This window comes from Fusarium falciforme, chromosome 14 (genome assembly GCF_026873545.1).
Source record: "Fusarium falciforme chromosome 14, complete sequence".
Taxonomy (NCBI): domain Eukaryota; kingdom Fungi; phylum Ascomycota; class Sordariomycetes; order Hypocreales; family Nectriaceae; genus Fusarium; species Fusarium falciforme.
Window position 1 is genome coordinate 232332 of NC_070557.1, and position 15541 is coordinate 247872.

The 15541-nt window shown below is 34.0% G+C and overlaps 2 protein-coding genes across 2 annotated transcripts; both read right to left on the minus strand.

The window, feature by feature from the left end:
* Positions 1 to 3476: 3476 nt before the first annotated feature.
* On the minus strand, positions 3477 to 5303 carry NCS54_01500300 (GMC-OxRdtase-N domain-containing protein; the record flags this gene model as incomplete). Its single annotated transcript, XM_053160116.1, has 1 exon — positions 3477 to 5303. One exon carries the CDS (start codon positions 5301 to 5303, stop codon positions 3477 to 3479), a length of 1827 nt encoding a protein of 608 aa, XP_053016091.1.
* Positions 5304 to 12347: 7044 nt separating this feature from the next.
* Positions 12348 to 14433, minus strand: NCS54_01500400 (F5/8 type C domain-containing protein; the record flags this gene model as incomplete). Its single annotated transcript, XM_053160117.1, has 2 exons — positions 12348 to 13738; positions 13770 to 14433. 2 exons carry the CDS (start codon positions 14431 to 14433, stop codon positions 12348 to 12350), a joined length of 2055 nt encoding a protein of 684 aa, XP_053016092.1.
* Between the last annotated feature and the right edge of the window lie 1108 nt (positions 14434 to 15541).

The window sequence follows — 15541 nt, forward strand, 5'->3', positions numbered from 1 at the left end:
ACTTAAGTAATTATTAAGGTAATCTTATATATAATAGCTTTTATTTTCTTAAAAAGAAATTATATAGCTTTAAGAATTAACTCTAATAAGCTATTTTTATATCTTTTAATTTATCTTTTAAGCTATTTAAATTAAGATCTAACCTTAAATATAATTTTTAAGGTCTTTAAGATATAAAGGGTTAAAGACTTTATTACCTTTTTAGCTAATATAAGAGTTTATAGCTATATATAAAGCTTTAAGATTATATTTTATAAATTAAAACAAAATAAATCTAATTATTTTTAAAAATTACTTTAATATTTTTTTTATTATAATAATTTAAACTATAATATAAAAACCTAAAAAAAACTTAGTTTTAAAAATATAAATTATAATATGTTTAATTAAATATTCTTATTTTTTAATTATTAGCCTTTTTAAATAACTTAAGGTCTTTAATATTAAGAAATTAAAATAAATAAAATAAATAAAATAAATAAAATAAATAAAATAAATAAAATAAATAAAATAAATAAAATAAATAAAATAAATAAAATAAATAAAATAAATAAAATAAATAAAATAAATAAAATAAATAAAATAAATAAAATAAATAAAATAAATAAAATAAATATAATAAATAAAATAAATAAAATAAATAAAATAAATAAAATAAATAAAATAAATAAAATAAATAAAATAAATATAATAAATAAAATAAATAAAATAAATAAAATAAATAAAATAAATAAAATAAATAAAATAAATAAAATAAATAAAATAAATAATATAAATAAAATAAATAAAATAAATAATATAAATAAAATAAATAAAATAAATAAAATAAATAAAATAAATAAAATAAATAAAATACATAATATAAATAAAAGAAATAAAATACATAAAATAAATAAAATAAATAAATACAAAAATATATAAAGCTTTATAATTTTATTTTCTTTATAATATTTATTAAATTTAATAAAATAATAATTATTATTATTATTAAAAATTAAAAATTAATATAATTTAATTAACTAATTAATTATATATTTACTAAAATACCTAAGTAATTTAAAATTAATTATATTATTAATTTAATTAGATTAAGTTATTTTAATAATTTAATTATTTAAGAAATTACTATTTTTAATATTAATTAAGAAATATAAATTAATTTATGTTAATAATAAATAATTAATTTTTTTAATTTTTTATATTAATTATTTAAATAATTATAATTTCTTTATAATCTTTAAATTATATTAATTTTATTTTTTTATACCTTTTTAAGCTTATAATAATTATTTTACTTATAATTATATATATAAAGAGATTAGTTTCATTAAAATTATAAATATTATTTAATTAAATATTATATTTTATAATTATATTTATTATAAATATAAATTAATTATATATAATAATTAGGTCTTTATATTATATTTTTTACTAATTATATCTTTCTAAAAACTATATTTTAAGCTCTAAGTATTAATTAATAAAATTTAAAGCTTAATATATATTAACTAATAATATAATATTATTAATAAATAATTAATTAATAATATTATATTATTATAAAATACCTTTTTATTAGTAATATTAAGTATAATATTAGATTTTATAAATAATTATACCTTATTAAAGGCTTAATTATTAGTTATGTTATATAGCTTAAAGAGTAAAAAGAATTTTACGCTTTTAAAAACCATATAATATATTAGGTAATTAAGAATTAATTAATCAAATAATAAGGATAAAAATTAAGAGATTTTTATTATACCTAGTTAATTATTATTCTTAGCTAATATATATATTATATAAAGGTATTATTCAAATTATTTAATTAAAACTAATTGAGAATTATAATTAATAAAGTCTATATATAATATAATAAAATTAAACTACTAAAATATATATTTAATAAAGATAATCTTTATAAAATATAATATTAATTTAGTACTTTTATAAAAACAATATATATAATTAATTATATTTTTTTAACACTTATATTAAAATGATTTAATATATATAAAAAGAGATATTATAATATAATATATAAATTTATTTTCTTTTTAACTATAAGATATTATAATTATATAATATTAGAGTTATTATTAAGTTTTTAATTAATGTATTAAAGCTAATTAAGAGACTAAAGGCCTTAATAATAATTTATATATATATATAAAAATATACCATTAATAAGATATAATTATTTTATATTTAAGAATATATATTATATTATTATAACCCTAAGAACCTATTACTTTTTAAGATTCATACTTAAAAGAATATATTTAAGTTTTTTCTTTTATAAAATCAATTAAAACAAATTAAAAAAATAATCTTAAAAAAGATATCATAAGTAAAGAACTAAAGCTTATTAGGTTTTTTTCTTATTTAGCCTCTAATCTAAAACCTAAATATAAATCTATAAAAGCTAAAAGTATTATATTAACTTAGATAATTTAAAAAATAATAAAATTAATATAAATAAATTAATATTAAGTATATATTATTATAAGTTATAAAATAAATAAGAGTAGTATTACTTATATCTTATTAAAAATTATATATTTTAATATAATTAATTTAAAATTAATTAAAGCTAGTAATAGATTATTTTAATAATAATTATACATCTTTTATATACTTAATATACTTAATATTATCTTAGATATACTTTTAAGATTATTAATTAAACACTATTTAATTACATAAATAACTAAAAATACCTTTAATACATTAAACTTTATAGTAATATTAATAAAACTAAGATTAATATAAATTAAATACAAAAACTTTATACATTAAACTTAAGAAATATTAAGCTTAAAAGTATTGTTAAATATATAAAATTTATTTATTAATATTTTTTTATATATTAATTACTTTAATTATTAATATAATTTAATTTTATTTAATTATATTTAATATATTTAAGTATATTACTTATAATAATTCTATCTTATTCCTTAATTTATATTTAATACTTTTTATTAATATAAACTTTAAATAATTAGTTTATTTCTTAGGAAATAAACAGTTTTTATAATTATATTTTATACTTTTAAATAGTCTATTAGATATAACTTATACCTTTATTTAAAATAATATTAATAACTTTTTATTCATATAACCCTAATATAATTTATATATTAATTCAGAAATATATAATTATTATATGTTTATTATTTATTTTCTTACTTGATTTTCAAACTTTTATATAATTATTCTTAGTATATTTAGCTAATTATAATTAAAACTTAGAATTAGAATTAGACTAATAATATCACAACCATTAAGCCTTTAAGAAAGCCCATGTTAACATTACACCACGCACTCAATTAGATCTCAACTATATTGGTAGAAGCGAAATATAAACTTGTGAAGACCACTTCATCTCTGTGCCTTGTCACCTTTCACCCTTCGATCCGCAGCAGGAACGACGAGAAGAGTCAGGAGGCATGTCCAGGTCCCGATAAGACCTAGTTGTGGCGGGAGCGGACGGCCTTGATGATATCCTTGGACGCCTTGTCCGAGATGATGAAAGTGGGCAGAACAGGGAACGCTCCGGGGACGTGAGGAAAGACAGAAGCGTCGACGACACGCAGGTTTCTGACCCCATGGACGCGGAACTTGCTGTCGACGACGGCCATGGGGTCGTCAGCGGCGCCGATGGCACAAGACGACGAGGCGTGGTGCCCAAAGGACTGGTAGCGGAAATAGTCCAGCTGCTCCTCGTCGCTGCAGCCGTTGGACGAGTCGTGACACGGGTGTAGCTCCCTCCAGGGCGTGACGGGGGCGCCGGCGGCATAGAACCCGCGGCGCATGATGTTGATGGCGTCGACGAGCTCGCGCAGGTCGTCGTTGCCGTCAACCTCCCAGAAGCGGAAGTTGATCTCGGGTGTGTCGCGGGGGTCAGACGAGCGGAGGCGGACGCTTCCGGCGCGCGACTTGGGCTGCATGTGCGCCATGGCGCACATGAACTGCCGGGGACCGTAGCGGTTGGGCATGCCGGGCCAGAAGCCCTCGAGGGCGAAGCCGCCGCACCACGCGTGGATGTTGCGGTCTTCCGTTTCGGTCGGCGTCTTGAGGAGCAGGCCCGTCTGGCCGAAGCCAAGCTCGATGTCATCTTTGGCGAGGCCCAGGAGGCCAGCCTCGTAGTTCTCGGCCATATTCTCTCCCACGCCGGGGAGATCCTTAACCACCTTAATTCCGAATTTCATGAGCTCCTTGGCCGGGCCGATGCCAGAGTGCTTGAGGATCATGGGGCTATTGAAGGTGCCGCCCGAGATAATGATCTCGCGCTTGGCCCGGATGATCTCGCGCCTGCCCTTGTTCTCATCGGTGGAGCGGGGGTCGGCGTGGTACACCGCCGAGCCCCTAAGCACCTCCACAGCGTTAGCAACGGGCATGCGGCCGCGGGTGTCAAAGAGCACACGCGTCACAAAGCTCTGCGTCTGCACCGTGAGCGGATACCCGGCCCGGTCGTTGAGGGTATCGCGGATATACGTGTTGGAGTTGGAGCGGCGCCCATCCCTGTCCATGTGCAGGCTCATACTGTAGAAGCCCTCCTGTTGATCGCGGTCCGGGACATCGGCGTTGACATCCCTGGTAATGAGCTGTGGTACCGCGGCCGCGTCCTGGTCGGTAGCATTGGCCAGGCCGTTGAGGATGCTGAGGAAGTTGCTGGGCTGCTGGCTCCACGAGCTATTACGCGTGTTGATGCGCAGCCAGCCGTCAAATCCGTGTCCCGGGGTGCCGCGGGGCAGCCACTCGTTTCTCTCAATATTAATGAAGTGCTTGCGAATGTTCTTGGGACTCCACGATTTATCGCCGGTTCGCTCGACGACAATTTCCCAGTCCGCATCCGGCGGGAGGGTCGAGATGCCGGCGTTGTTCATCGAGCAGCCTCCCAGGGTGGTGGCGCGAGGATACCATATGCCGAGCCTCTCGGCGCCTTCAGGAGGATCTTGACCGGTATAGAAGGATCCGTTGGCCTGTCGGTACGTCTGCCTCTCGTAGCGTTCCTGGTGCTCAGGGTCCTCGGAGTGCTGGACAAAGAAGTCCCAGCGCGCGAGGGGGCTGTTGAGGGCAGCATAGTTGTTCGACAGGGTGTTCCAGATGGGATCGTCGCCGCGGTCATCACCAGCCTCAAGAAGGAGCGTCTTATAGCCCGCCCTGGCCAAGTTTGCGGCCAAAGGTCCTCCACCAGGACCGCTACCAACCACGATGTAGTCGTAGAGGTCCTCAGCGGACACGGCCCCAATGGCCAGTGCTGCAACCGCGAAGAATGTCGATATCTTGAACATTGTAGATGCGGAGCGTGAAAGAGTACTTGAAGAGAAAGATAAGATGCTGGAAAAATCCGTGGAAGATTCAGGCGCCCTTCGCCCTGTTATAGAACCCCAGAATCCATCTAAACGAGACGCCCTCAAGTTCAACCCAGTTTTGCTGAAGTCCTAGGGTCGTAACTGACTCTCACAGCCCAGCAAACATCTCGGATTCGGATCATCGTCAGATTGTTGAGGAGGGCCGCGTCACTCCAGTGACCCTAGACAACTTGGGATCATAGTGTTTAGGAACAAAAGACCATGTCAACATCACAGGCCGCGTCATTCCAGCGAGAGCCACAGCGACAGAAGCGGAAATTTACGGGCCAGAATGCCACGGTCTCGATCTTTTTGGAAGTAGATTTAAGATCGTCACTGCATGACCACCCAGGTTTGGTAAACGCCAACGTCTGATTAAGGTATGTCTCGCAAAAGCCTTGGCACAGTGGCGCAGCAAAGGACCACTGAGATCTATCAATGGAGACTAGGATCTTCGGGTTGCTGAGACCGTCGAGACGGGATTTTATAAAGTGCGGCACTCATTTCGGCAGATACGCCCCAGATATTAGAACTGATTTGGGAGACTATTTGCGCCGGAGCAGGGGTCACCGTGTCTCGATTGGAAATTGTATCATTCTCGGCATATCTCGACATCGGTTGAGGATGGCTCTCGATTTAAGCTTAAGCCAAGAGACATGGCTGTGACCCCGCAATCGGTGAAGCCCTGCTTGCCTGGTGAGTTAAACTCCTAGTTCTTTATCCCTCGCTTTATCTCAACCCTGACTCGCGTCTCCCTTATGGAGACGAGCCAACGAATACGAGATATACAAGAATTTCTCCCGAGTGAGGGCTTTAGTAATTAAGATTAGTGCCAATGACTGCAGGGCACTCCTGGTGACCGACCACAAGCCGACGGGCAAACGCAGACGGGCAAACTGCGTCTAACACGGCGCAGCATGATTCCTGCACCTAGCGCTTTTTCAAGTACCTGTCTAAAGAGGCCTAGCCATTTGGTAGCTCGGCGCCTACGGAGGGCCCCGTGGTTAGGCCTTTAATGTTGCACTCGCCTGTGTACGTGTACGCGTCTCGCATATGTAAGCTAAGCACCCATGGTCATGGACCCGTATATTCTGACATTTAAAGGGCGCATCGCTAAGCTTTAAACTTTAGATGAGACTGGCGAGGGCAAGACGTGGTAAAAAGTTCTAAACTGCCCCATGTCACGACCTAGGTAAGTCCCGGGTCACGTGCCAAACACCACCCCACAATATTCGCCCAATCCGAGTAAGTACTGAACCGCTCACTTCCACCACCGTGAGCCAATATATACTACTTACTATGAGGACCGTGAGCGATCATAAATCACTCACCTAGACATCAGTAGCCAGCCATCACCTTGCGCCCCTTTTGGAGTGACCGTATCATTTTATCTCTCATCTTCTTATCTCTTAACACCTATCCCTTATCGCCTTATATCTTATCAACTCGGTTCATATAGGGCAGCGCCCAAAGAGCACCAGTGCCTAAGGACCTGAGCCAATCATAGTCGGCCTCTTGCTTTGCCGACCGAAAAAAAAAAACGCAACAAGGGCCTAACGCCTTCTTATGGAAATTCTCCATGTCTCCGATAGTGACATAGCAGTGGAAACGCGACAGTGAAGAAGCACTTTATTTCTATAGGGTAGGGTAGAGAAACGTTGCGTGTCGACGCGCCGTCACTCGACATCCCCATATTAAGATGCTATGGTGAGATTAATCATCTTGGCTTCAGGTATTACTATTAATTGCCATAGAGTATCTACCGCTAGTATGGATGACGTTTGGGACTTGGCTGTAGTATGACGTTCCTTTCACCTCGTGCGGCACAATACTTGGGGCTGAGAAACTCGATTCCCTACTCAGAATGTCACTTGTAACTATGGCTCGCAGCGGACTAGCGTGGGTGATATTGGTGGCCGAGATCAAGATGTGGCAGGACTGGTTCTCGACTGTTGTTGAGACGATACTACCTTAGCCTATCTCTCCTAATATAATGAATATATAAGTATAGCACGGGCAACCTTAATAATAGTAAAATAAATTAATATATAATCTAATATATTTATTTAATTACTATTTTTTAAAATTTTTATTATAATTAGCCTATTAATAATAATATTATAATACTTTTTTATTATTAATTTATAGTTTAATAATATAATACTAACTTATAAGATTAATTTATTTATTTATTTCTTATTTAATAGGCTTAATTTAGGGTTATTAATATACTTCTCTAATATACCTATTAACTTATTTATCTTATTAGCCTAGTACTTTATTAATTAAAACCTAGGCCTCTTATTATTATTTATATTCTTAGCTTAGTATATATAATATATTAACTTAGCCCAAATAGCTATATACTGCACCTATATATCCTCCTTAACTTAGTTATTAAATAGCTATTATAGCTTTTTATTTACTTCTTTTTATTATATTTTAATAATACCTAGCTAGTAATTATCTTAGGTAAAATAATTATATATACCTAGTTTATAACCGATACTAAACCATTATATATTAACTATAATATATATTCTTACTTACTAATTAGGTCTATTAACTAGCTTACTACTTTTAAATTAAACCCTTTTAAATAATTAAATTACTTTATATAATATAATTATATATTAGTATTAATCTTTGCCTTAGCGGCCTTAATATACTTCTTATTTTCTTTTATAAACTATTATTATTATTACTTTATAATATATATTACCTACTTTATAGCTACTACCTTATTAAATATCTAGCTAACTAATGCCCTAAACCTAACCTTAAACTAACTGCTAGCTAGTCTATTATGGAATAACTACTAGCTCTAGACTCCGGCGCGCTATAGCACCTTAATTAGGTCTTTAAGTTAACTCCTTGACCTCTTGCCTCTCCCGCGGCAGTTACTTTATCTATACTCCTAGTAGTAGTATCTCTATATACCCGAGGCAATATTAATTATATATAAATACCCTTTCTTATTAAAACCTAACTTATTAATTATTAGTACTTAAATAAATAAGATTAGGTTAATTATAAATAGTAGCTTTAGCTATATTAATAACTTATATTAAGTCTTAATTATATTAAGTATCTTATAAATGTATTTAGTAATTATAATAATATAAATTTATTTTTATTTATATTATTATTTACTTAATTTTTATATATTTCTTAAACTTATTTTTAGTATTATTATAATATTCTTAATTCTTTACTTATATAATATAATTATATATATTAACTAACTTAAGTCAATTAAATAACTAATAAAATTACCTACCTTAGTTATTTTTAACTATAATTAATTAAATTAATTAATCTTTAATCTTATTATTTTACTTTATTTCTAGTTTCTTATAATTAAAATTAAAATATAATTTATACTTAATATAATAATTTAATATATAAAATTAAACTATATTTTACTTAATAAAAATAAAAATAACTTAATTCTATTTTAATTAAATAAAATTACTTTATTAATTTATTAGCGCTTATTTTTTTAATATAGAAATAGAAAGAAAATTACTAGTAATTTTACTATATAGCTAGGTTAAACCCTATAAGACCTCCCTAAGTAGTACTTTTAACTTCTTTTTAAAAGTAGTATTTAGCTTCTTTTAAGGCACCTTTAAAGGCAGCTAGACCTAACTAGGCTAGAAGATATTTAAAAAGAAGCTAATACCTTTATAAGAAAAGCTATTATAGCCCTAGTAGCTAGAAGCCCTAGTAAGTGCCCTAAGGAGCCTAATCCGAGCCTTATAGCCCTTCTAGTTAGAGAAGGAGGCCTAGGAATACCCTTGTATAAAGACCTAGCCTATAAGCTATTTCTAGCAGCTAGGGAGGCCTCGTAGCCTACCCTAGACCTTATTAAGAAGCCCCTCGCCCCACAGCCTACCCTAGACCTAAGCCAGCCTAGGCTAGAAAAAACAGCATAATAGGTACTAAGAGAAGCTAATAAGGCTAGGCTAGCAGGCTTCCTAGAGGGCCTCCCTACTAGCTATAGGTATACTAAGCTAGAAAATACTAGCTATCTTAGCTATAAGTAGCTTAGAGTCTTGCCTACCTAAAAAGCCTTATTTTTTATTAACTCTAAGATTACTAAAACCCTTTAAAGCTAGCTTTTCTCCCTAATAATGCCTATTAGCCTACCCTATAGCTCTGCAAGAGCTCTAGCTGCCTTCGGCTATTAGGATACTTATAAGGGTGCTAATAAAAGATAGATTATAAGGCATAATGCTATAACTAGGGCCTTTTTTAAGGCCCTAAGTAGCTAGCCTATCCTAATAGTTAAGAAAGAGCCCCTAGTCTACCTGGAAGGTAGCTTAAGGGCTGACTTTATAAATACCTAAAGAAATAGCTACTATTATTATAATATTTAAATTATAGCTATTTTAAAGGATTCTACTAAGGAAGACCTTTATAATACCTTAAAAGAAGCTATAAAAGAAAAATATACAAAATATAAGTCTCTTAGGGCCTTTTTTTAGCCTCTTATTATCTCTATAAGTAGCCTTATAGACCTAGAGACTACTAAGACCTATTAAAAGCTCTAGGACCTTATTAGCCCCCTTGTGGCTAGCTAGCTAGACCCTCTATAAGCCTTGCCCTTATAAGGACTAGGGCTATATTAGTAGCTTTTATAGACTGAGATCCCTCTAGTGACTTAGCTAGGTTTTATTAAAATACTTCTAGAAGGTTTTCCTAAGGCTATTTCTTTTTTTTTATATTTTTTATTTCTTATACCTCTCTTTTCTAGCTTTATTTCTCTTTTCTTAGTTATATTTCTTTTTCTTAGTTATATCTTTTTAGTTTTATATTTCTTTTTTTTCTCTTCTCTTAAGAAAATCTCTTTTCTTTACCCTATAAGCTATATGTTTAGCTAGAAGAAACCTTATAGGCAGACTAGCTTAGATAGTAAATACTAACCCTAACCTTAACCCTAGGTTTTTATTTAAGTTAAAAAATAACATATTTTAAGATAAGTTTAATTTCTTTAAGAGAAAGCTAATAAGATTATTAATAAAAGTATTATTAAATTTAATTAAAAAACAATAATTTTATAAGCCTTATAAATTAAAAAAAATATATAAATAAAATAATTTTTAATTATAAGACTTAGAAGTAATTAAGATATAAATAAAATAAAAATTAAAAATAAATAGCTAAGAAAAGTTATAATTTTTATAAATAAAATAATAAAAGAAATATTTATTAATTAAAAAATTACTTAAATTATAATTAATATAATAATTAATATAATTAAGTAATTAAGCTATACTAATAATTAGGGATTTTTAATATAATATTAATTATATTAATTATTTTATTAAAGATTTTAATCTTAGTTTAAAATATTTTTAAAAAAATAAAAAAATAACATATAAAAAAAAATATATATTTTTAAAATTTTTATAAAAAGAAATTATATATACCTTTTTTATAAATCTTTAATATTTTTAAAACATTATTTTTTAAAAAATATTACTTAATTAAAAGAAAAATATTAATTACTTTATAATTTATTAATATATAAAATTTCTCTTATAATAAAAAAATATTAATAACTTAGCTATTTATTTTTTATAAATACTAAGGTTATAAGAATATAGGGCGGCTATTAAAGCCGCTAACCAATCGGGATAACCCCGGCTAGAGATCACATGCATAGGACCTCCTAAAATCTCTATAGCTAAGCTACTATAGAAGGTTTAGTAAGTTAAAGTATTATATATAATAGAGACTTACCTTTAATCTATGATTTTACCCTAATCTAGCTATTAAGGCCTACTATCTTATGAAGGTATAAAAGATATAATTATAAATTAAAATTACTAAGTTTATTTAATTAAATAAGAATTAATTATAAATAAGGTTAAATTAGCAATAAGTATTTTTAAATTATTCAAAAAAGACTTTATATTTATAGCGCTAAAGATTTTATTTATTAAGACTATAAAATAAATAAGCGACTTATATTAAAGTAAAAAGTAATTTATTTAAAAGTAAGAATTATAATTATTAAGCTAAGAAGAAACAATAGCTTAATATAATATATAGCTAATTTATATAGTAATTACTAATTAATAACTATATTCTTTTCTTTTTTAATAATATAATAAAACCTTTATAATATAATAAGCTGTTAATTATTATTACTTAGCCTTAAATATTTATTAAAATAATAACAAAAAGTTAAAATAAAAAAATATAATAAAAAATATAAATATTTAATTATTTAATTTATATTAGTTATAAGCCTAATATAATATTAAATAAAATATAAATAAAATAAGATATAAAATGAGAAAATAAATTTAATAAGAGTTTTTAAAAACTATAAAAATAGATATTAAGGCCTTATAGGGCGCTATATATTAAGGAAAATAAGGATTAAGCTATTTTAGGTTATTAGGTAATTTCTTATATATAGAAAAGGAGTTAAAGGCCTTTAACCTTTAATTATTATTATTGTTTTTAAAGGCTAATTTAAGAATAAGGGAGCTTTAAGCTTTCTTCCTAGGAATAACTTTTATTATTATTAATAACTCTTATTATTTTATATAATATATAGTTTATAAAGAATATATATACAGTTTTTTTTTTAAAAGTTACTTAAAGAAAATTACATTTTAAGTTTTAGCTATAAATAATATATTACATTTCTCTAATAAAATACCTACCTTAGCTATAAATATAACTTAGTTATACTTAATACCTTTAAGTATATTCCTAGATATAACTTATATTATTATTTAAAATAATACTAATATTTCCCTATTAATCTAAACCTAGCATAACTAGTTTATTCTCTAGGAAATATATAATTATTATAATTAATATCTTAGATAAGAAGTTAAATATTCACTTCTAAGTATTATTAAACTTCAATTCAGACTTAAAAGTTAAGAATAATTATTAAACAGTATGGAGTAAATATCCATACCCAACGCATCCACCTGTCTCCACCAGGCCAGGCTGCTTTCAATTCGTCACCTTGATAGTAGTAGCGACACTCGGTACCCCCGCCGAGTTGAGAACAAAGAGCATCCAATATCCCGGGAGAGCAATGCCAGGGTCGTTTGGAATTCTGAATGAGTACCTATTCGTCCCAGCGTTGGTAAACATCAGAGCAATACGCCGCTGGTCAGTGTTGACCGTGTGTGTAGCAGTCCCGTATCGAATCAACGAGCCCTGCTTGACCGGACCATTGGTAGTAAACGTGATGGTGCTGCCCACTTTGGCCGTCTTGGTTGAGGTGCTCGAGATCCTTGGCCGCATTGCGAGGTTGCCGTTCTTATCGAAAAGATAATTTGGTGTAAAAATTTGGGCATCAAAATGGTTTGTCGTGCAAGTACCACAAAGTCCGCCGCCGCCATTGAAGACTCTTCCATCCGGCAGTAGCAGAGAGATACTATGATAGACTCTGACGATTGAATTACTTTGCTGCTTGACGAAGGAATCAGACGCAGGGAGGTACATCTCGGGTTCCAGCTGGGGGGTCGAATCTACAAAAGGCTCGGAATGCTTTTGGCCTCCGGTGATAAAGACGGTTCCGTCGGGAAGTACAACCGACGTGTGAAAGATGCGAGGGTGTAATCCTTGGCCACCGCCCGCGAAAGCTGTCTTGGCAACACTTCCGGGCTCGCCGATGGTGATGATGTGTGCATTAGCTGTCGAGTCAGAGTACCGGTAATTGGGGGAGCCGCCAAAGGTAAGGATCTTTCCCTTGACCGCATCATACATGACCGAGTTTCCACACATGGAATCCGGGTCAACGCTATCACCAACTTGTCGTTTGCCAGCCGGCTTCACATCACCGTCGGCTCCCCTGGTGTAGTACCAGTTCATGGCAGTGCTTGGGCCGGCTTGGAAGACAGTTCCCTTCTTCCAGCCAAATAGCCAGCCGTGATTGTCAGAACGATAGACGCCTTCTTTATCAGCCGTAAGCATTGGCTTAATAAGAGCCCCCGGGAGCAAAGTCCAGCTTTTCAAGTCTGGATTGTAGATTTCACCATTCTTCCCACCCCTGGGGCCACTCCAAGAGCCACCAATGGTAAAGACACGGCCGTCGGACGTTGTGGCGGATGATTGGTAGCCACGTGCAATGTTCATCTCGGGGCCTGTGATCCAAGAGTCGCTGGGAGAGTCGTAGAGGCTTGTCTTTTTGGCGTCGTTGCCGCCTGTCACAACAATCTGCCCATCTCCATCCATAGAAATACCCGGACAGAACATGTCGTGGTGAGTGAGGGTAATATTACGCTGGGTAATATCGCCGGTAGCTGGGTCCCACACGGCGCTCAGGGTCAAGCCACCACGAGGATTCAGATGCTGAAAGTCATCATAGCGATAGGCAGGTACAAAATAAGCTCGTGCTATTATATGATCGATTTGGACAGAACTCACCAGACCAGACAACGACCTGGCCGCTTGTTGGCTCAACAGCACCGGCCACGGGAACAACAGGGAAGTCAAGAGTAGGGCCCCAGCGTCCTAGCCCGGGTTCTTGGTTGCTATTAGAGGAGGCTGCGTAGATGTTGAGTTCCGCGAGACTGATTCGGTGGTTATCGCGCGTTTCGTCGGGGATGGCAACCAAGCGGACATAGCGGACCCTCTGTGGTTCGAAATTGGAAAATTTCTCGGTTTTATCAGTCCACCAAGTTCCTGTTGCCACAGGGGAACCCCAGTTCTTCCCGTCCGTGCTGAGGAAAACGCTGTGGCGTTCTATCCAGTTGCCGATGTTGTTGCTGTTGTCCTGAAGTGGAAGCTGAGAGAGACCGTTGATATTACGGGGGGTTTTCATGTCGACCGTGATAGTGACAGGCGCCTTCGGATTGGCATTGGTTTGCCAGAAAGTCGCAGTGTTGCCATCGATGGCTTTGGCACAGTCCTTGCCCGACTGCTGGCTGGAGCAGGTCACGGTCCAGCCCTTGCGGTCAATGGGAATACCCAGGGGGGGAGATGCCTTGAACTTTCCAGGCTGTGGCCCAGGAGTTTCTGGAATGACAACTGCATCGGTGACATCCAAAAGACTGCAGAGGCATAGAGACAAGGTCCAAAGGTACTTCATGTTGGGTTAAAAGCGAGTGGGGTGGCAAGCTAATAGAAAACAAAAGTACGAGTGTAGTAACCAAGCAAAACGAGTGTCGAAACAGGGAGGGTAGAAAGAAAGAACACATAGAGCAGGAATAACAAATACTGAGACCGTACTCGACCAAACTTGATCATTTATATTTGGCCTAGGACGGCCGCATGCAGCTCGGCCTGTCTCCCCAACATGCTTCAAAGAGAAAGTTTTGAACCGTTTCTGTACGCACAGACCAGTGTTGGTGGTACAAAGTACTCGTCGGCTTCGTGCAGAGAGTTTTCGCCGCCACGTTTCGTATTCCGCTCAGGCTGGGCTGTCTTTACGATGCAGCCACACAGACGCCAATGCAGCTCCATCGTCTCCCAAGGTTTCTTCTGGAGGCCACTGTATCGGTGGCCAATAGACAAGGCCCTCCCCAGGAGCCTCGCCGGTAAATGTGCCCGATTGCCCAACACATTCATGCAGTAGATCATGTGGGTAGCTTTCCCGTCCCCCCAATTCAGTGCCGGCATGCCGTGTTCGGATGCCCGGGTCGGGCTGACATGACCTGAGGATGATGTGTACTTTGAGGCGAAGAGACACGGGAACTGCCCTGACATTTTGCATGCATATACACTGCGGTAATTTGAAACCAAAGGGAAAGTTTTATTTACGAGTTTAGAAAGGCGATAACACATGCCGTGCTCCAAATCAATACACCGCGGAATTATCGTTGTATTTATGCAGATTCTTGCCTGACTCAGAAGCCCACCATCAAGGGGCCTCCAATGTCACTGTTAGACACACGATGACGATTAGTACACGCACAAGTATAGTTGTGAAGGTGGTCCATTGATCCGGAACTCCATTATTGGTTCCTTCGATGATTGTGTTGTTATTGTTCTTGCTCTAGCCCCTTTTTGTGCCTTGAGTAGGGCGTGTCTTGTCTATGCCCTTGTCCCTCACATCATTGCATCAACCTTCTAACCGTGCAAACCCTTTTGATTCAGACACTCCTTTTATACACCCTCTAGCGTTTGACAGTCACGTTGTATGGGAATAAATTGTGCAAAATTGGGTGTGTTTGTATTATATAAGTTCTCAAAATTCA